General features: G+C 44.2%; 1 protein-coding gene across 1 annotated transcript in view; it reads right to left on the reverse strand.

The window, feature by feature from the left end:
- Positions 1-22,289, reverse strand: part of Lmcd1 (LIM and cysteine rich domains 1) — a 62,566-nt gene that overhangs the window by 20,342 nt on the left and 19,935 nt on the right. Inside the window, exons 2-3 of the mRNA XM_055628532.1 lie at positions 8,294-8,382; positions 2,829-3,084 (exon numbers count right to left, since the gene is read on the reverse strand). Of these exons, the coding sequence (XP_055484507.1) occupies positions 2,829-3,084; positions 8,294-8,382 (345 nt within the window). The remainder of the gene's footprint in view (positions 1-2,828; positions 3,085-8,293; positions 8,383-22,289) is intronic.

Below are 22,289 nucleotides of genomic sequence, written 5' to 3' on the forward strand. Positions count from 1 at the left end.
TATTGAGAAATAGCAAGTGGATTATAGCATGACTATTGTCTAGTTAGCTCTCAAGAACCGAGGCTTAGTCCTTTGAGTATGCAGGAATCATCTGGAATCAGTGAAGAGACTTTTGTGCACTACCAGATTGCAATCAGAGGGGTATTTGGAGGGTCTGGAAGGGAGCCCTAAGACAGATATTTTGTGTGCATAGTGGAAACAGGCATACTATGATCAGTCCCTCTGGGGGCAATGAGTGGTGGCAGGGAAGGGGCTGTGGCCATCAGAACACAGTGAGACATGATAGATGAATAAGCCAGTGTCTAGGTTAGGGTACAGGGCCAAGGAGATGGATTAGGACACAGCTTTGTCTGGCCAAGTCATGCACACAGCCCCTCCTGAGATGCTGCCCAGGGAATGTCTTGGCCTCATTTTCCAAAGTAGGGGGTTGGAAAGGTGGAGGCAAGAGCTTTGCTTTTCTGGAAACACCTCCTGATTCAAGTTGTTGAAGCAGCTTACTTGCAGGATTTATCTCTTAGAGGAATAACTGCTTTTCTTGCTAGGGCACCAGCTTCCGCAAATTTAGTGGTTTAACAGTGGTGGGAATAGGCTACGGTTTGGTGGACCTTAGCACATTCCAGGACTCTTATAATGTAGAGCTCTTATACATCAGCTAACCCCATTAATTCTCATGGAAGCCTAGGAGGACGGTACTGATATAACCTGGGAAACAAGCACAGTGACAGCTTTGAGCCCAGGAGCTTGGGTCTCAAGCTTTTTTCTTCCCTGTCACATGTTATCAGGATCCCCTGTCCCTTGGCTATATCTCTTTCCCTGGACTTCAGTACCTACCCCAGGAATCCCATAGTATTGGTCCTCATTATCTTTGCACACATAGTGTCCCTTGACAACTCTGCATTGCCTGTGGGTATATGTGGCTGCAAGAGGATTCTTAGGGAATGGGTGATTTCCTTCCTCAGGACCTAGCATTCTTGTCGAAACTGTGTAGTGGCTCCATCTTTGCATTGTCAAGACGCTACATATCTACTTGCCATTGGTATGTGCTGTGAGGCTGTGGAGTCTGGCCTTGCCATTGCTTTTCTACTGATGGCCATGACAGACATTACTAGTCGATTGTTGATGAAGGGCTCACTTGGGGACCCTGCTTAGCCCAGGCCTCCAGGCCCTCATTATGGATTAATACGCTATACAATAAGATAGCAGAGTTAGAACCCCAGCAATGTCTGGCACTGGTCTGTCTTTTTTAAAGACAATCTTCTTGAGGTATAATGGGCTCAGTGGGAGGGAGATTACTGCTGATTGTTAGTGGTTACCTGGGATGTGAGAACAGATCATGAGGCATGAGAGTCACAAGCCCGGGTATGCTGCCCATTAAAATAGGCTGTGACACACAGGGCATGGCAGACACTCAAAGACATACATGCAGACTGAACAGTAGATGCTGACTCCCTCCTTCTTCTTTCTTTTACCCCTTCTTTCCTGGCTAGTGGCCAAAGCCTACTTCATTCCCTTCTTGGAAGCCTTGCCTCCTCTCCCACATACCAGTCCTAATGGCCTGGGGGTGGGGATGGGGGTGGGGGTGAAGGAACCTAAGCTTTGACAGGGGTGGACATGGAGGCCTGAGATGAAGGCTTGACTCCACCTAAATCAGCTGAGCATCTGGCTAGTTGTAGGCTCTTTCTGAGCCTCAGCTTCCTTGTAACAGTGTATGTCTAACACATTGGGAAATTACACAAGGATGTGGGTGAAATACTCTTAGCTTGGTGACCAGTGCACAGTAGTACTTGATACAGAGGCACAGGCAGGCTGATGGGCACCAGCTTGGAAGGCTGATAGAGTTCTCTAACTTTCGTTCTGGTAGGGAAGGATGATGGACAGCCAGGTTCTGTCCCACTTCCAAAATTCAATCAGATATGACCACTTGCTAATGAAAACAGAGAGGGGCGGGTAAGTGAAAAAAAGAGTGTTGGCCAGCGCCAGAACTGAGACCAGCCAGCTGTGCGGCAGACAGGGGGGCTTTGTAGGCAGGCAGTTTTACAAGGCAGCATTCATCATGGGCCCTCCCTCTGATGGCGGCCCCTGATTAGATGGGCTTCCCATCCGGGGCTTTTACTAGCTGCTTCCTAACACTCTCAGCCAGCTCTTTATGACTTGATGGCTCGTGTCTCACTGACTTTTCGAATACTGCTTGATGGCTCTCACACACTAGGACTGGATCCTGTGGCATGTCCTGGCTCTGCCACGGCTCTGATACCACCCTCTGTGGCCAGCCATCAGCCCCTGCTTCACCTGGGCCACTTGCAAAAGCCACTCTTTGTTTCTTGTTGTGTAAAGGGATCTTTTGCCTTGCAGGGTGGTGGAATTCAAGAACGCTTAAGAGCTATTCATTCATTCCTCCATCTGAGATCAACAGGCTTCCATGTCTGAGGAGGAAGGAGTGCTCCTTTTTCCCACAGGCTTGTTGAGGGCTCCAGATCACTTCACATGGAAATGAACATCTTGCAGAGATGAACAGGCATTCAGAGATCCATGATAAAACATCACCAGTTCAGAAGTGAGGAGCCCAAAAGACACAATGAATGCAGCTCCCCCTCCCCAGTATAGAACTGGACAGCCCCCAAATATTCATATGAACACCTCTACCCATTCTGTGGGTGAGAAAAAATGAGGCCCAGACTGTCTTTCCTTTTTAGTCGTTAACCTGATAGAAGAGGAGAGCTAAAACTACAGCCATTCCTACCTCTTCACTGAATTTCAGGAATCTGTGACACAGCTCATACTTAAGGGGGAAGGAAAATAATCACTCAAGCAGAAAAAGCTATTCTTACCAGTTTCTGGGTGACTCCTGGGGGAGCCCACTCGTAGGTGATAGTGTCAAAGGTGGGATCTTTGCCGGTGGCAATGGGGTTGGTCATGATCATGCGGTTCCTCTTATAGATGCGGATGCCATCTCCACCCTTCACCCTGGCAGTTAGGGTGGCGTACTTGGAGTCCATCAGAAGGCGCCCAATCTTCCGGTCATCCTCCAGGTCAGAGCTTAGGCAGTGCTCCTCCTGGCTGCATTTACAAGACTTGCAGATTTTCCTGGGGGACAGTGGGAACAAGTGAGCTCATCTCCCGGGAAAGATGTGCATCAGCTCTAGCAGCAGCATCTACTGTTTTGAAAGCAAGCGCAAAGTTTCACTACATTTACCTAGAAAGACTGGCAGTAGGCCGACACGGCCCTCGGGACGGGGAATGGTACTGAGGCGGCACACCTGTCTTTCTTTCTGTCTAGCTTTAGTGAACTCAGAATGCAAATACCATCAGAGAAGGTAGTGTTCCATGTTGGTCGTAAATAAGAGCTGCAGTTTCCCCCTTGGTAGTTACCATGGCAAATGCTAATTTATTCAAAATGTGTGTGGCCTGTGGCCTGAACCTGGCCCCTGACTTTCTATTTACAAATAAAGTTTTATCGAAACACGTGCATATTTATTTATTTGTATGTCTACCCTTGGTTGCTTTGGCACAGTTGAATAGTTACAACAGAAACCCTCTGACCTGCAAAGCCTAAAATATTTATTACTTGGCCCTTTACAGAAAAAAAAAAGTAAGCTAAGTTCTCTACTCTTAAGAATCATTAAAATTGTCTCCTATGATTCATGAACTGCATAAGTTCTGGTCGAAATTCTTCAGCATACCCACTGAAGTGAGATCTGGTGGGAATCTTCTTCAGATTTGTGGACAGAAGCCAGGGGAAAGGGAGTGAACTGAGTAAAACCTTCCAGCTGGGGAGATTGATGTCCTGGGAGGGTGGTTCTGTCAGGGGCCCAGGAGGAGGAGAAGGAGGAGGAGGAGATACATCCTGGGGACGTTTCAAGTTCACTTGAAAGCCCTGGTGCCTCTCTCTCTCTGACAATTAATAAAAGGAAGTGTTTGACTGTTTTGTGTCATGCTGTTAAGTTTTAGAACTCCAGAGAGTTCTATGGTGTGAGAAGAAAAGTGTTCTCCCCTCCCTTCTCAGACCTGTCACCATAGTTAGCTGTGCAGTGTCTCAGACGCCCCAGTGCATACAATTTAAGAGATTGTTAAGGAGAGTGAGAAATGTTAAGAACAATACAGGGACTAGGGCAAGGCAAGAGGGCTTGGCTGAAGATGTGTGATGGGGTCAAAGCAACCCGAAAGAGCCCTGCTTGCTTTCCCGTCAGGCTGTCAGAGGTATCACTGGGTATCTTATATCCATGGTCTCTCAGGTCCGATCATATCCCTTAGTGGGTAGCTAGCAGTGTTGGAAGTTTTCGTTATCATGATTAGGGGGCCCAATGGCCCTGTCATTTAGCGGATAGAAGCCTGGGATGTGGCCAAAAGGATCCTATAGTTCACCCTCCCTCAATGGAGCATCATCAGCCCCCAAATTACAACGGTGTGTGTTGGAAGGGGGTGGTAAGGGAGAGGAGTTGAAAAGTGCATTTCATTTGAAGAGGAGGTTTAACTAGATCCTTCATGGAGCTCACAGCTGGCATGGCAGAAGGAGAGGGAAGTTTAACACAAAGCAGGAGGAGGCTGAACTATGATAGAATTATATGGGATATGGGGTGCCTCTGCTAGCCTTAACTCAACACAGGATGTGAGGAGTTCACACACAGATGAGAGCCCGGTGTTCTGTGGTCTGGAATCCAGAAAACGTTGAGTTAAGGAAGCTAAAATAAAGCCTACCACTTATCTAGTATCAGGCTGCATCTTGTGTGGCATGATGGGCGGAATGTTGTTTGGGATGCTTGCATCCCAAGTCCACATTTGGTGAGTTGCCATGTGAGAAGAGTTAAATCTATGACCTGGAGGATTTAAACCAGGACCATAGGAGACAAAGGACCTTAAGGGTACTGTGGGGCATATGAACAGTGGGGCACATGACTTTTGGTCCCATAAGAAGGAGTCTGCTGATATGTATAAGTAAGCATCTCACAATACACTGGACTCTCTTGCCTTTCCTTTTGAGAAGCAGGCTGAAAGTTGGTGATGGACAGGGATAGTCCTTTTTACTTGAGAGGTGATGACAGTAGTAGGGGAAAGAAAAGCACAGTGGGTTGGACACAGGAGAGCCCCAACTGTAAGCCTTTTGTGTTCCATTTGACCCCCTGATCTCCCTATATCTCACACATGGAACTGAATGTGGAGGCTGCTGTGGGCTGCTGTGGTTAATGTGGGCTCTCAGGATGCTACCTGAGCCTCTGGGAATGCAAACCATTTGAGATAGGGAAATGTTAACAAACATGTTATTTGATGTTCTTTGAGATCTTGTCCACATTACTTCCCCCTGATATTCATGCTCTTCCAAATGCTGGGCACATTGTAGCACTGAGACAGATGAGGAAGATACCTTTCCACTCTACCCTAACTCTTGTCAGGTACCCACATCATGAGGGACACATACACTTCCCAAAAGAACCTAAGTGGCATTAAAGTGGCCCGTTTGCCTCTCTTTGTGGGTAATTGAGAATTGCATTCTATTCTGTATTAGGTAAGCCTAGTTAAATCCACTAGTTGTGGGCTTTCCTTCCAAACCAGGTTGACTGATTTAAATGGCTGTTTAAATATCTGTTGTGATTTGAAAATGAAATATCCGCCATAGGCTCACATGTAGACAGTTGGCTCCCAGCTGATGGTGCTGTTTGGAAGGTTATAAAACTTCAGGAAGTAGAGCTTTGCTGAAGAAAGAGTGTCACTGGAGGTGGGCTTTGAAAATTTGTAGACTGGTCCCACTTCCTGTTTGCTCTCCCTGCTGGACTGCTAATGCAATGTGTTGGGCCAGCCTCATGCTCCTGCTGTTATGCCTTTCCTGCCAAAATGGACTATATACCTTCTAGAACTGTAAGCCCAAATAAATAACTTCTTTCTTAAAGTGCTTTTATTGGGGCATTTATCATGGTATCAGAAATAAAACTACTACAGTATCTTTAAAAACTGGTTGTGAAAACGGGGACATGAAGCTGTGTGGAAAGTGTGTTTCCTTGAGATGCTGTGATATCACTGAATTGAAGCTCCTAGTAGGTCATTCTAATGGAAGATGACATGTTCAATGTAGGACCTCCAGATACGATCTATGCTTCCCAAGAAATTGACTTGCTGCTCAAACCATGGGCAGGATGACAAGGCAACATAAGGATTAAAACAATACAAAGAGGTTTCTGCTCTCAGGGAGCATAAATGATTGAGACAGACTTGTTCTGCCTCTTTTAACAACTAGAGAACAAAACCACATTCCCTGTTAGGATGCTGGGCAACAGCAGCCCAGGACTGAGCCTTGTGCATTGAGGGAACATTCACTCCCTGTCTCAGGTACAAAGATCATCTGGCTCTGTCCACTGTCCACCCAGAGTTGAAGAGATTCCTCAATATTATCTGAGGAACTGATGGAAAGAAGATTTAGGACTGGTAGGGTTGACCCGATGGATAAGTTAACTTCTCCGAAGGCCATAGTCTACTGAAATAGCTAAAACAGAAATGGATGGACCTCACTGCTGGGAGCAAGTCAACTGAAAAAGGAAGTTTTATAGGGGACAAAGGGCTAGGTTGTATGACTTTCCAGGTCCCATTCCTGTAGAAGATCATGTGGGCTTCTCTGGGGAAATGAGTCAAGAAATGGGCAGAGCTCAAAAGCTCACAACCCACCATAGTGTAGATGCTTAAGAGTGAGAGGCTAAGTTTTACTCAGGCCCAAGTTCAAATCGTGCCATCTAATAAATTCTTCCCAATTACCCATCTTCCTTGTAATACTTGCAAAAAAGAGAAATACTATTTAATGTGTAATGTTGCCTCAATGTTTCGATATAGAAGAGTTTGCTCATTAACAACTAGGTTGTTTTCTTTTTCAGATAGCGTCTCATGTATAGTAGATAATTTTCAGCTGCAATCTCACCATGGATGTCCACATCTTAGAAAACACCTGGGGAATTTTGATTCCATTGAATGCCCAGGCTATGATAGGAAGCTGAGAACAAATGTCTTGGTTTGCTACTATGTTCTACAGAGAGTGTTCTCCCTTGTCTGTGATGGCAGAGACAGTTACCCAGGTTGTGCCCTCCACAACTCTAGATGCTGACATGAAGATTTCTGGGCCATTATGTTTGTTGGCAGCCTCAATATTTTTTAGAGCCCTCAGTGATAAAAGAAGAAAGACAAATTCCAGAACTCTAGATGAACTTGACACTCCTCTTGTACAGATGTGAATCACAGGTCCTGTTTTCCCACTCGTATGTGTGTGTGTGTGTGTGTGTGTGTGTGTGTGGTGTGTAGTCAGAGGACAACTTTTGGTGTCATATCTCAGGTGTTGTCTTTCCTGTTAGTTGAGAGAGAGAAGGTCTTTGATTGCTCCAGCACTTTCAAAGGTTAGCAGTTGCCAAGGCTAGTCTTTGTGGTCAGTAAGCCCTAGGGATCCTCCTACTTTTGCTTTCTTAGAGATATTTGAGTTTTGGGAAGAGAAATCAAATCCTCATGCTTGCAAGGCAAGCACTTTACTGAAGGAACTCTTTCCCCAGCTCTGCCTTTGACCTTTATTTCAAGAGTCACACCTAGTTTAAAATCCACCCCAGAGATGATGCTGCAGGTGAGATAAAGCCCATCTTCAGACCTGAGAGGAGACATTTCTTCCCCAAAGCCATCCCCCAAGTCCATCTTTAGAGAGCCATATGTTGTGGCTTGCATGCAAAATCTCTTCGATAGCCTCATATGTTTGAATACTTGGTCTTAGCTAATAGTTGTTTTATAAGGTTATGGAAACTTTAAGAGGTGAAGCCTTGCTAAAGGAAGTGAGTCCACAAAAGTGGGACCTTGGAGTTTTCATAACCCAGCTCTGCTTCCTGTCTGGCCTCTGCTTCCTGTTTCACAAAGATGTGAGGAGTACCAACTGCACACCCCTGCCACCATGAATCCACCTGCCACACGCCTTCCTTTCCATGGCAGATGGTATCCCCTCCAACTGTGAGCCAAAAGAAACCCTCCCTCCTTTAAATGGCTTTTTGTCAGATGTTTAGTTTTAGCAAGAAAAAAAAATCCATATAATCTTTGCTAGACCAGATAACATCTACCTTGAAATGGTTTATGAAATGCAAACAACTTTTCCTTATCTGTGCTCTATAAGATCTTGATGACATCCACTCATTGCTGAATTGGGACAAGCAGGAAGGCCCTCATTCCCTAGCTGCTCTTCTTAGTATCCATCCTATATCATGTGAGCAAAGAGAACCACCTACATTTTTGGAAAGGACATTCAAGAAACAAAAGCGGACAGAGCCTCCTTGACCAAATCCATTACCTCCACGAATGAGGTTCAAAGCCGGAGCACATTCCCTTGCACCGCAGACAAGCCACTCCTCTTGCGGACTGCTGCTGGCCCAGGGACATCTGGAAAAGGAGACAGAGAGAGGGTGTTTTCGTTCACGTTGACCTCTGGGAGACTTGGCATAACAGCAAAGGGACTGTGTGGGGCTTAAAAGGCTCCTGATCAATATGCTGCCACTCACTGTTTACTGGGAACAGAGAAGAACATCCGGGAATGGGGCCATAGGCGTCAAGTGTTGAAGGGTGGGGCTCTGCCTAATAAAAGGCTCTACTGGGGCTCAAGCCAGGCTCCAGGGCTGTCTCCAAATGCCAGCGCTGTCTGGAAAGACTGCTATGAGGGGCCATCTGTTCCTCTCTCCACTTTCATTCATTCCTTGATCTGTCTATCACTGGAACGGAATCTTCCAGAGTGTCTTTTCTCCCCCATTGCCTTCTGATTTATTGTTAGGATGTGACTGAACCAACACTACAGGCACAAACAAAGGAGCGTGCTCCCAGATGTTTATGGCTCTGAGAAGGACTTAAATATTTTTGCTAATGTACCAAAAACAATCTCATGAGCATTTGAAGTTTCTTCTGGAGGTATGGCAACACACAAGGCAGCCTTTGTTACTCATTACAAGCCCTAGGAAACAAGCCTGCATTTGGCTGCCATTGCTGCTGTGGTTAGAACCAGTGGCTCTTGTGGAGTCCTCGAACCAGTAATCTTGCTCATAAGCTCACCAGAAATGCAAAAGTCTTAGTCAGAGCCTGACCCTGGCTACTTTCATTAGAATGCCAGAATTCCCAGAAATGTATTACATTAGAATTGGAGCTTTGGTGGGTTAGTGGTGGATCTGCAGGCTGAGAAATTTAACCTAGCTTTTGCCTGGGGCTTGGAGAGGGCAGGATTTAGTAGAGGTGTGTGTAGCATCTTGTTCACATCAGAAGCAGGGTTCAACCTGTTAGAAACGTAAAGGAATAAGCTCCTCATTTTAACAAATGCACAGATGCCTGCGCCATGAATGAGGGCTTTAACAGTAGACTCTGTGTGCCCTGAAGAATACACAAGCCAGGAGCTATAGAGAGGGAAGCTCATACTTTTCACTCAATTTTGCAGACTGCTGCCGAGTAACAGCAAGGGCTGCGCTATGGAGCCAGACTGCAAGCCTAGCTAAGATAACTGCTATAATTTGGACATAGCAGAAGTACAGAAGAAGGCATCTGTTAAGAAGCCCAGATGGGAGGATCAGGATGGCTTCTTCAACCAGATCACTTGGGAATTTAGACTGCAAGGGTTGAATAGACAGAAAATGGAAAGTGGCTAGAAGGGAACCCTGGCAGTAGAAGGGACTATGAAAAAAACAAATGGTTGAATGTGTACTGTGGTGTGTGTGTGTGTGTGTGTGTGTTGTATGTGTGTGTGTTGCACATGTGAAGGTCAGAAAACCATCATGAGTATTGTTTCTTCTCATGCACAGTTTACACTTTTTTTTGGCTTTCTTTTTTTAATTTAATTTTATTAATTACACTTTATTCATTTTGTATCCCCCCCATAAGCCCCTCTCTCCTCCCCTCCCAGTCCCACCCTCCCTTCCCTTTCTTCATGCATGCCCCTCCCCAAGTCCACTGATAGGGGAGGTCCTCCTCTCCTTCCTTCTGATCTTAGTCTATCAGATCACATCAGGAGTGGCTGCTTTGTCATCTTCTGTGGCCTGGTAAGGCTGCTCCCCTCTCAGGGGGAAGTGATCAAAGAGCAGGCCAATCAGATTATGTCAGAGGCAGTCCCTCTTCCTATTACTATGTAACCCACTTGGACACTAAACTGCCATGGGCTACCTCTGTGCAGGGGTTCTAGGTTATCTCCATGCCTGGTACTTTGGTTGGAGTATGAGTCTCTGAGAAGACCCCTGTGTTCAAATTTTCTGGTTCTGTTGCTCTCTTTGTGGGGTTCCTGATCTCTCAAGATCTTACTATTTCCCACTTCTTACATAAGATTCCATGCACTCTGCCCAACAGTTGCCCATAAGTCTCAGCGTCTGTTTTGATAGTCTGCAGGGCAGAGCCTTTCAGAGGCCCTCTGTGGCAGGTTCCTAGGTTGTTTCCTGTTTTCTTCTTCTTCTGATGTCCATCCTATTTGCCTTCAGGATGGGGATTGAGCATTTTAGTCAGGATCTACGTAAAAAAGTCTTACCCTGACCTGAACTTACAAAGCAGGCTGGGTTGTCTGGATAGTGAGTCCAGGGTATCTGTTTCTGCCTCTCTAGCTCTAGTGTTAACAGCATGGACCACCACACTGGCTTTTGCTTATGTGGGATCTGGGGATGAAAACTAAGGCTCTTATGCTTGTAAGGTAGGGATTTTAGTGAGTTTTCTATAGCACTCTGTTTGGTTTTAAAAGGTATGTGTCTCTGTTATTGGTGAAGCTTGTGAGAGAACCTACTCTCATGGCCAGTGTTGAGGTTCAGCCCAGTGATCCTTCACTCTCTCACTCTCTCTCTATCTCTCTCTCTCTCTCTCCTGCACTGGTATCTCCCTGCAGTGATATGTAAGTTCCACCCCTCGTGCACAGCAAGGGACCAACAGTCCAGTTGCAGGTGTTCAGAGGAGAGGATGTTTCTATTTGTGGCTGATTAGTACTAGAATCATGTTATACATTTTCCCCCTTGAAATGGGTCTTGCTGGGTGATCTATTCTGCCCCAAACAGGAGATCCTCTTGCCACGGCCCTTCCCAGGTTGAAGTTACCGAGCTAGGCTAAGTGTGAGCATTGAGATGGCTCAGATCACTAGCTGTTTTCCTGACTTGGGGGCCATGTTCCACAGCTGTTGGCCTGTATCTGCACTTGCATCCATCCCCTTCCTTCTTCCCCTACATCTTGAACTATATTAGTTGAAAAACAGCAATCTTTCCACACTTAATATCTGAGTGATTCCAAGTTTACTTAATTCATGAATAAGGCTTCATTGTTGGAGTATTTCAGATATACCCAGAGGCCTGGAAAGAAGACGTTTGTGGAAGCATTTCGTAAGTGGCCCAGCAGGCCCGAGCAGAACTGGTCTCCTAAGGAGGAGTTATTTAACAGTCCTCTCAGAAGAGGATTAGTTTTAACAATTGATCCGGAGTTGAGCCTCACTGTGGCTGCTGGCTCCTGTTTGGTTGAGAAACAGTGATGGGAGACAGTGCTGTTCCTCAGCGTTGTCAGCCTGTGATGTGGGGACCAACCTCAGTGTGCTGGATCTGACATTTACCAGCTCTGTGTGTGACTGGATGTAAGCCATTGTTCTGCCTACATTAAGCTTCTGCTTTGCAAAACTAGAAAACCACCTGGGTGCGGCTGCCTGGCTTGCGTCCCCGGCTGTATTCATGTGTGAGATGTTACAGAGTAGTACAGAGCAGCAGGCTGGAAGTGAGTATCATGTGACTGAGCATCAGTGGCAGGCACCGGACATGCAAAGCTTACTGACCTTTAAGGTGCCAGCTTGTGCCAGATGCAACAAGAGAGTGGGCCCCTATTTCAGGGAGAAGGGTTCTGGTGAGGGGTCAGGCTGTGCTGACCCTTTGTCTTACTGGGCTTGTCGAATCCCTTCTTCCTGACTCACTGGGATGATAGGAACCCAATCTACTTCATGGAGTTGCTAAGAGAGTTAAGTGAGAGGCTCCATTAGCACACACTTATAATACACTGACTACTTGCTATTGTCATTAGAGCTTGTGAAAGACAGTTTGAATAACCTTGAATTAGTTGTTCTTTCAATGTTCTCAGGAACTTCTGGGGAACTATTTTGGAAAGGGCACACCCCATGTGTTTTTTATTCTCTATTTTCTTCTTTCTCTATTTGTTGCCTCTCTGACTAGACTTAAAAGTAAAAACCAGAGCAAACAAAACAAAATAAATAACACAGTCAACACAGGCTCCATACTTTGTGATTAACTCATGAGCAAGGATGGTTTTAGCCTTTGTCCTTGAGAAACTCTTGGTTTTGTTCAGTTTTCTATTAAGTAGTTTGCTGACAATCTCATACATGAATAATAAATGTATTCTGATTACTCTCTCTCCCTATCCTTTCTCATCTCTCCTCCCAAGAGGTCAATCTCCCTCCTTTCCTAAAAATCTGTTTCCCACATCACATCATTTTGTTCTGCGACCTACAGAGTTTTAATTAAAGTTGTGCTTGCATAACCATGGTTTGGACCTATCCATTGGAACCTGGTGACTGTGACATACCACTTCCTAGACTGTATTATTTGCTAATTCAGAAAGAGGGGTGGAGCTCTATGAGCTCCTCTCCCATCCAGAACTGACTGAAGGTTAGGCTGGTCTTATGTAGGCTCAGTATAGGTACCTTCAAATGGCTGTGCCATATCTGATAAACTCTTTCAGCAAAGCTGTTCTTAACCAAGAAAGACCACTATTTTTAGGCAAATGATAATGGACAAACTCAATCCTTAGGCCACGTAGTCATAGTTGTGTAGGTATAGGAAGCAGAACTTAGCTCCTAGCCTGCCTGTGGGCCAGTTTCCATGACTCTAAAAATTCTAGAAAAGAGCAATAAATGACCTTTCAAGAAAAGTTACATTTGGGCAGACAGGCCATGCATGCAACCAGTTTCCTGGCTGACTGTTCAGCACAATAAACAGTCACTTGTTCGCTGCATGCCATTCACTGGAGCCAGGCAGACCAAGTATCTTCAACACAGAGAAAATGATGACCTTGTTGATTGAGGGGTGGGGAAGGGAGTTAGCCAGAAGCAGAGCTCCAAACAAGATCCTCTGGTTTATAAACAGAACACTTCTCTGATGTAGATGCTGTTGACGGAGGCACGGTGTCTCCCAGCCTCTCCCAGCAGTTGAGAATAGAAGCTTAAGGGAGCCGCCACTTTAACAAAGGCTTCTTAGAATGCAGTGTCTAATCTGTGTTTTCTCTTGGAGGCAAGAACATGCGTTTGGACAATTGCTTTGGCTCTGGTTTGTTAGGATGTGGTACATGTAAAGTAATATCTTAGAAATGAATCATTCTTTTCTTTAAAGGACTTTGGTCAGTCTGGTAGCTACTGAATGTGTAAGGAGCAAGAGACAGCCTAGGGGCTCTAGTCTCTTTTAGGCATTTGCTTTCTGGTGAACTCCTAGGGAAAGTCTGTCATCTGTCTGTCTGTCTCTCCATGTGGAGGCCAGAGGTGACATTGAGTACTTTTTTCTATTGCTCTCTGTCTATCACTGAACCAGTAGTTCAAGAGTTCTGCTAGGTTGTCTGGCCATTGATTTCTGAGGACCCTCCTTTCTCCACCCTTGCTTTGACACCAGGGTAACAGGTATGAGTCACCACTTTTCAGTGCCTGGCCTTTACACTAGTGCCCATCTCCCCCACTCCCCAGGAATCGTCTCAGTAAGAACATTATAGGGTTGAGATAAATAGGAATTTAAAAGGGGGACGGCAGTTTGGAGTTGAGGATGAATGTGGGAGTTAGAAAAGGGGTGTTCTGCTCAGTTTCTTTCTCCTTGTGGCACACACATAAAATGAAAAAGTTGCTGGTAAAATGAGATATGTATGTACCATTGTTTAAAATATTATCAAAATTTTGGAAAGATGACATAAAGATGGCTGACATATTCTTTCAGTGCTGTTTAATGGCAGGACACTGGCTATTGGCTACCCTGACTCCTGTATCATTCAGAGATGTCTATTTCACTTAGCTCTAAGACTCAGTGACCCTGAGTGCTGACTTACAGTTCTTGGTCCTGGCAGACACAAATAATCTCTCTGTTTTTGAAACTTTCACCCCTAATATTGGGATTTATTACCCTGGAAGGCATTAACTGGTTTTGTAAGTGGTCATTCATCTTGTCCTAACATTAAATTACCTACAAAGACATGGTTCCTTAAAGGATTTTGAGCTGGTTCTAACATATTACAAGTCCTCTCTTTTAGGAGTAGGCAAGATCATGAGATCTTTTGACAATGCTCTAGTAGTGCTAGCACATGCCCTGTGACTATCTCAATTGTTTCCTGAGGTAACATCTTCAAATGGATGCTAGATTCTATCCGATAGGGACTCTTACAAGAAAGCCCTATAAACACAAGTCATTGAGGATTACTGGTTAACCTATTAGGTTATGTAAACCCAACTCATAGGAATTTTAGGAGCGAACAGGGAGTGAGGATGAAGCTAAGTGGAACAGAGTGAGGTTATGTGATGGTCCAGAAATAGTCAGCATTACATTCTGAGAAAACAATCCTAAAACTATCCCACTACTATAAATACCCCAATAATAACAGCTTTACAGTCCACCAAGTGACTTCACTTCCTTACTCATTCTTTTTGTTAACAATTAGAGCCAGCCCTTGGAGACTGCCATTATCCCTAGTCAATAGATAAAGAGCAGCTTGCCTATTCAGAATGGTCTGGAAGATAGCCCTCTGGAGGAGAAAGGCACTTCTAAATGCACCCCTGTATGATGTCCTGTCTTTCCCAGTGAACACAGATGTAGCTAACATGTTGTGTCAGGCAAATCCCTAGCATTTACATACTATAATAGTTCATGAAAGAATTCTGCTAGCCTTATCAAAGAGGTACTTTTTATTACTCTCATTTCTAGATGTCAGTACTGAATCCAGAATACTAAGGGTCTTCTTGAAGATCCAAGAGTATAAATAACTGAGCTGTAATATTGAACCAGGCAGGTTTTATTTTATGTATGCTCTTAGCCAATTTGCTATAAAACATTCCACCTAGAATTCTATACTTTACACTTTACAAGTGGGGTCACATCCCTTATTTTTGTTTGGTCTTTATAATAATCCCAGGAGGAAGGCATTTTACTTATTTCCCATTTTGTTCATGAGGAATACATGTCCATAGAATGGATGGGATTCACTCCCTAGGACATAATTCACTCTTGGAGACTTCTTTTCATAATCATATAACCCTCAGAGACCTTCAAGCCCACAACGGGGGTGGCTTGAGGCTCCGTGTTTCCCATAATATCCAGAAATAACAGCAGTTTTAGTTAAGTATAGTTATTCATTACCTGCACATACTATATCCATGGATTCAACCAACCTTGGGCAAAAGAAAATATTGGATAGAGGGCCTGATGAGTTGGCTCAGTGGCTAAGAGCACAGCCTTCTCTTCCAGAGAACCTGGGTCCAGTTCTCAGAATCCACATGGAGGCTCACAACCATCTGTAACTTCAGTCCCATGGGATCTGATGCTCTTCCTGGCCTCTGAGGGCACTGAGCACACATGGGGCATAGGGATACACGCAGGCAAAACACCCACATAGTGATAAATAAATAAAAGAATTCCAAAGAATTCTGGATGGAGAAAAATCTGTGTTTGTACAGATTTTTATCGTCACTCCAGAAACAATACTGAAAGTTTCTGTGCAGTATGGACCTGTGTATGGTATGAGAAGCCATCTGGTTGATTTGGGGGATGGGCCCAGATTCTGTGCAAAGAGATATACTGTTTTTCTATAAGGGTCTTGGGGACCCTTGAATTTTGGCATCTGAGACAGTCCTCCAATTGGTCCCTACAAATATCCAGGAATGGATGAGTTAGGATTTAGAGTTTTCTTAGCAACATGCTACAACATGCCTCTGAGGTAGGCCTATTGCCATGGTTCTAAAGGATTAATCTCCTAGCTGTAGCAGTAACCAGAGTGACAGCATCTGGGAACTTGTGAGCACTACTGTCTTTGGGGATTGTGTGTGTGTGTGTGTATTCAGTGTTTGTATGCTTGTCTGTGTGTGTAAATGGTGTTTGTATACTTACGTGTTTGTGTGTGGTATTTGTATGCTCCTGTGTGTTGTTTGTATGCTTGTCTGTATGTGTATGTTTGTGTGTGTGTATGTGGTGTTTGTATGTTTTTACTTGTGTGCATGTGTCTGAATGTGTCTGTACATGTGTGGAGGTCAGAGGTTGACTTTGGACTTTTTCTCAATCTATCTTGATCTTATTCTTCGAGACAGAGTGTCTCTCTGAACGTGGAGCTTACTGATTCTGCAGGACTGGCTGGCCAGCGAGCTCCAGGGTTTTTCCTGTCTTGTCTTTACAGCACTGGGATTGAGGGTATACACAGCCATGCATGGCCTTTTCACATGGGTGCTAGAGATCTGAACACAGATTCTCATGCCTGTGTTTGTGGCAAGCCCTTTATTAGCTGAGTCGTCTCCCTGTCCCTGCTGATTTTTTAATCTTTTACCTCTGAGGCCTAGGTTGAAACCCAGGGGTTGGTCATAGGTATCATTGTATTTGGAAGCTCCCCAGAGGGTTCCATGTGCAAACAAGTTTGGTAGTCCTTCTTTCTCGGCAGTGTACCCTCAGCTGTTCCAACTCAGACTTTAGTCATCCAGCCCATTGGTTTAATAATTTTCCCTCATAAACCCGTGGATACAGTTGGTGGGAATACAATTATAATACTAGAATAGTTATTATGGAAAACTGTATTTGGCTCCAAATTCTGGATCTATATGATATACATAATATATCTATATATAATAATAATAATATATTATATATAATGGTATATATAATATCTATATATTATAACATATTGTATATAACATAACTATATTATATATGTACATTTTATATCAGCAATATATCATATATAATAGCATATGATTTATCCATATATCATATACAATATATACAATGTATCATACATTATATATAACACATAATGCACACAATATGTATAGATGAAAGCAGTCACTGGAGGAGATGGCTGCACTCCTGTGTTTCCTGCAGCTTTATTCACAATAGCCAAGATACTGAATGAAGCCAGATGTGCATTAGGCAGTGGATGAATGTTGTGTGTGAACCTCTCCAGCAGGATGATATACGTGTCAGCCGTAATAAAAGATGTGCCTGGGACGAGCTAGATGACTCAGTGGTTAAGAACAGGTGTTACTCTTGCAGAGGACCTGCGTTCAATTCACAGTAGCCTGCAACTTCATCTTCAGGGGATCTGATGCAGTCTTCTAACATCCGCAGGCTCTTCACACATGTGGTATACATACATACAATCAGGTGCACACGTGCTCACGTGTGTGGCGCACACACATAAATTAAAAAAAAAAAAGAAACACTGCTGTTTGTGATACTGCAGATGGACATGGCAGCATTAGGTTAAGTGAGTTAAGCCTGGCACAGAGAGGCAGATGCTGCACAGTCTTAAGTAGGGACGCTAACATGGTCCCATAGAAACACAGAGTGGATATTGAATGCCAAGGCCTGGGGCTGGGGATAGAGGGAAATGGTCCTAAGTTTGAGTTATGCAGTTCAAAAACATTTGGGGGATTTAAGGTACAGTGTGTTGATTATAATTTTGTACTCAGAATTTGCCAAGAGAGCAGACCTTAGCTACTTTATTTTCACAAGGAAAACGGTAACCGTTGGAGAAGCTCATTAGTTGAGGGTTTCAAAACTGCCCTCAGATGTAGGGCTTCAGACACACAGAGTTTCTATGTGCCAGTTCTACCTCAGTGAGATGGCTTTACATGTCAAACTTGACATGTTGACATTGGGAAGGATGAGAATGAGAGTATGATTTTGCCCCAGACTCAAACTGTACCAAAGTTGAATGTGGACAAAGTGTACTGGAAAAAATGAGTGGATGAATGAATGGATGAATGAAAACTAAGACATTGCAAAGGAATATTTCTTATATAGAGTAAAATATGTTTTGTTCAGCATTTTAAAAAAATGTATTTTAGAGCTAAAGCCAGTGTACATCTGTAACTTGAGGGATGGGGAGACAGTTGGATCACAGGAGCCTTTCTGGATGGCTAGTCAAGACTGAAGCTCCAGGTTTAGTGAGAGACCCTGTCTCAAAAATTAAGGTGGGGAGTGATAGAGAAATTCATCTACACACATGCTACACACATGCTACAACCCCTATACACTCATGTATAACACACACACACACACATGAATACACACACACTTCTGAGCTGGAGATTCAGTTTACAGAAGGTCCTGGGTCCCCACCCAGCATCACATATAGGTGTTGAGGCACATGCTGAAATATTCAGCACTCTGGAGTATAGAAGCAGGACGCTCAGTTCAAAGCCATTCTCAGTCACAGAGGAATTTAAGGACAACCTAAGCTAGAGACATTTTCCCAAAAATAATAAAATAGAATTTGGGGTTGGAAGAATTTCCCCACATTGTGAGAGGCACCCATCCAACCCTGAACAACTGTAGCTGGTCCACAGGATAATTTCAATAGACACAAACCATTTGAAAAAGAGGGAAAACTGGCTTTACCCTGAAGCCTCCATTGGGCATGGCAACCACCAGCTTTGTAATCCACCAATTGTGATCCTAATCTGTTGCTTCAAATAAGATTTTAACAAACAACACACAAAGTTTTCCACCCATAGAATTCTAAGCACTAGATCAACAGAACTAATCTCAGTTTGTTTAGTCTGTGAATTTTGAGCGTTACTGCACAGCTCAGTGAAAGGATATGAGGACTGAAGGGACTTATTCTCCCCCATGCTTATCAAGATGAGAATTCAAAATGCCCAATGTGGAGACTCTAGAAGCCTATGCTCATGCATCAGGGAGAAGAGAGGGAAGGAGAGGAGAAGGAGGGGAGGGGAATTGAGGGAGAGAGGGAGAAAGAGATAGGCAGAGATAGAGACAGAGAGGGAGAGAGAAGAAGACAGGGAGAGAGAGAGGAAGAGAAGGAGACAGACTCAAAGAATGCCCAGAATGCCTATTATATGTCCCCTAATAAAGACAATGTCTTTGCCACTCTGTGTGAGACTCAGCATGGTTCTAGGAGATCCACTGTGCAGTCATTTCCCATGATTGGCTTTCCTGTCATGGTAGAAAACTCAGGTCAGATAGCCACTAAAATAAGGTGAAAGGTAAAGCAGCTGTTTCTATGTGTCCCCTTACCTGTTGTCATGTTCTGAGCAAGTTACCCCAAGGCCTGCTGAAGTGACTTATGGAATCCTCTAGAATACACCTGTACTCAATCATCCCGTATCTGGAAAGACAGGATTCTTTTGGCTATGATCTAAATCTTTCTCCTGGGGATTTCCCCAAACCTGGGAAGGTGAGTGAGGAACAAACCAGAAGATGAACAGAGAGCAACAGTTCTTGATTCGAGAATGGAAAAGTTAAGATAGGAAGAATTCATTTTGCAATGCATTAGGGGAAAAATCTGGATACAGACAAATACTGTCATGTATATGCTAGTCTGTCCCAGATCCCTGGGTCTGTTTCTACTGGGGCACAGGGTTATCTGCTCCAGGTCGGAAGAACTGGCCAGTGGACATCCATTCAGAAAAAAGCAAGTCTAGACTACCTTTATGGAATAGTGTACTGTGAATAGTTTTATGGTCACCTATTATTATTATTATTAATCACTAATAATTAATAATATAATAATTATTATTATGGCTTTGTTAAAGTCTTGCACTTTGTGGGTAACTTCTTTTTTTTTCAGTGGTTGGGACACTTCACAGAGTGGAAGTCCAGACCTTTGTCAAGACCCCAGAGGTTCTTAAATAGAAGAGTGAGAGAAGCCTTCTCCACCAGATCACTTCCCCCCAAACACTACACATCATAAGAAAATAATAAAAAGCAGTGGCTCTCCATGCAGCTGGCAGACATGGAGCTCATTTGAGCCCAGGCTGGTTTATCTCCTTCTGAAGGGTCTCTCCATTCCCTTTAGCCTAGAGCTGGAGAGATATAGGGGTCACCATCAGCCTCAGGAAGGACAGAGGGTCTCCATGGCAGCCTGGAGAGAAGGCAGCCAGCCAGCATCATTCCAGGGAAGGGGAAGGGCTGTGGTTTCCCTGTGTTTGGTTAGGAGGACAATTACTGCATTTGGTGCTTAAACTTGCAAGCTAGATCCATGCCAGGGAAGGTGTGAGCATTGTGAGATAACAGGAAGCAAAGTCAGACTTCCTGAAAATGTTCCTTTCAGGAAAGGGCAGTTCATGTACTGTGGTAGGGAGAACTTAGTTTCAGCTTCACCGAGGTAGAACTGGCAGACAGAAACTGTATGTACATTTACTAATAATGCTGTCTCCCCACAGAAGCCCTGGAATAGGATAAAGTGATGCTTAACCAAAGTACAAAGTTGTATATTCCTTTTTCTTGCTTTCCTTTTTTTTTTTTTTATCATTTCACTATTTAGTACTCTTAGCTCTTACATTTTAAAAGATGGGGGAAATGATAAGACTTTCAGCCAAGGCTTGGCAGTTCTTAGAAAGTCCTGAGATGTGAGATTGAAAAGGAAGAGGTACCAAAACTCTGTGAAATGATCTGGAGCGACAAGTCTTCTCTCCTAGGCCTTGACAAGAGACCTTGAAAGCACATTGCCTAGAGGTGGTGATCAAAATTCCCATGTGTCTTCCAAAGATCAGGAGACTGGGGTCACGTTGACAAAGGCATTAGGGCAAGGTGCAGCGTCCCAATTCTAGTACTGTGAAATTTGTTGCTGAGCAACCAGCTGTGTGTGACAGTACATGGAAAATCCAGGAACTTGGTGGTCCAAACCCTGGACACAGACAATTTTGTTTACCTTTCTATTGGCAGGGTGCAAACTGCAGAGCTGGAGGGAGAAAGGAAGCCAACCTCCTTGGCTGCCAGCAGCTAGCTGATAGCCTATGTTTACACCCTGCAGTATCCACAGCAGGTCCACAAATCTTATTTCCGAGATACCCCACTGGATGGATGGGATAAGTTTTAAAAAGTTGAACTCAGATTTTCCTTCTTGCATCAGCTGCCTTTGATCTAGCTACTAATGCTGCATGGGCTGGTGTGAAAAGTGAAATGTACAAAGCAGAGAGGGTCCTCTCATTGGTTTCCTCCTCATCCTACCTCCAGAGCAGTGGTTCTTATCCTTTCTAATGCTACAGCCCCTTAATACAGTTCCTTATGCTGTGGGTGACCTCCAACCATAAAATGATTTTCGTTGCTACTTCATAACAAATTTTGCTGTTATGAATCGTAATATAAATATCTGATATGCAGATGGTCTTAGATGACCCCCCCAAAGGGGTGTGACCCACAGGTTGAGAACCACTGTGAGGGTTTGAGCATATGTTTGTATGGGATTTGCAAATCTGGCATAGCCCAGGTTGGCCACAAACTCCATGCATTGTGGGAGGATGATACTGAACTTGCCTTGCCTCCACCTCCTGAGAGCTGGGATTATAAGTCTGTATACTATTCATGATGAAGTAACGCTGGAGATTGAACCCTGAGCTTTTGGAGTGCTAGGCAAGCATTTTACCAACTGAACTACTATGTCCCTACCCCAGAGGACTTTTCTTTTAAGGACAAGATCTTACATTATAGCCTAGCCTGGCTAGTGTGCAGCCAGGCTAGCCTGGAATTTATGCTAGTCTTCTGTCTCAGTTGTCCTGTGAACCCCAGAACAACAGGTATAAGCCACTATACACCACTTGGGGTCTATTGCTGTTCTGGGAAGTGCTAGGGAATTGAATCTGAAGCCTCATGCAAGTTAGGCAAGCCCTCTACCATGGATCTACATCCCTAATCTATACCCTGGCATTTTCTAATAGATCTTTGGAGATACTCCTCCCATTCCCACAGGGTGGACATTGGCTATGGAGGGAAATCCCAGAGGTGGAAGCTGACCTTCTGACCAATTCCCAGGTGCTTCCTCCTCTGACAGAGCCCTCTCCCAGGGACCTTTTCCTTCCTTGGCTATGACTTGCAGCGTTGTGGACAATGGAGCACAACTGTAATATCCTCACTATGAACCAGAAGTTATCTGACTCCCTTGAGAATCTTATTCAAGTAGCTTGGGGGAAGTAAAGATTAAAAAAAAAAAGGTCCTTTTATGGGATCCTTTTCCCCTGCACCCAGACTTCCTAAATGAGAACAAGCTGCTGGTGTTCCCGGGCCTGATGTCTTCAGGTTACACTCAGAGTCTAATTCATTTCATGGTTCTTAGATTTCAACTCTTCATAAACTTTGTTTCCAGTGTAAACTATA

The sequence above is a fragment of the Psammomys obesus genome, unplaced genomic scaffold (assembly GCF_907164565.1).
Source record: "Psammomys obesus unplaced genomic scaffold, mPsaObe1.curated_primary_1811, whole genome shotgun sequence".
Classification (NCBI taxonomy): Eukaryota; Metazoa; Chordata; class Mammalia; order Rodentia; family Muridae; genus Psammomys; species Psammomys obesus.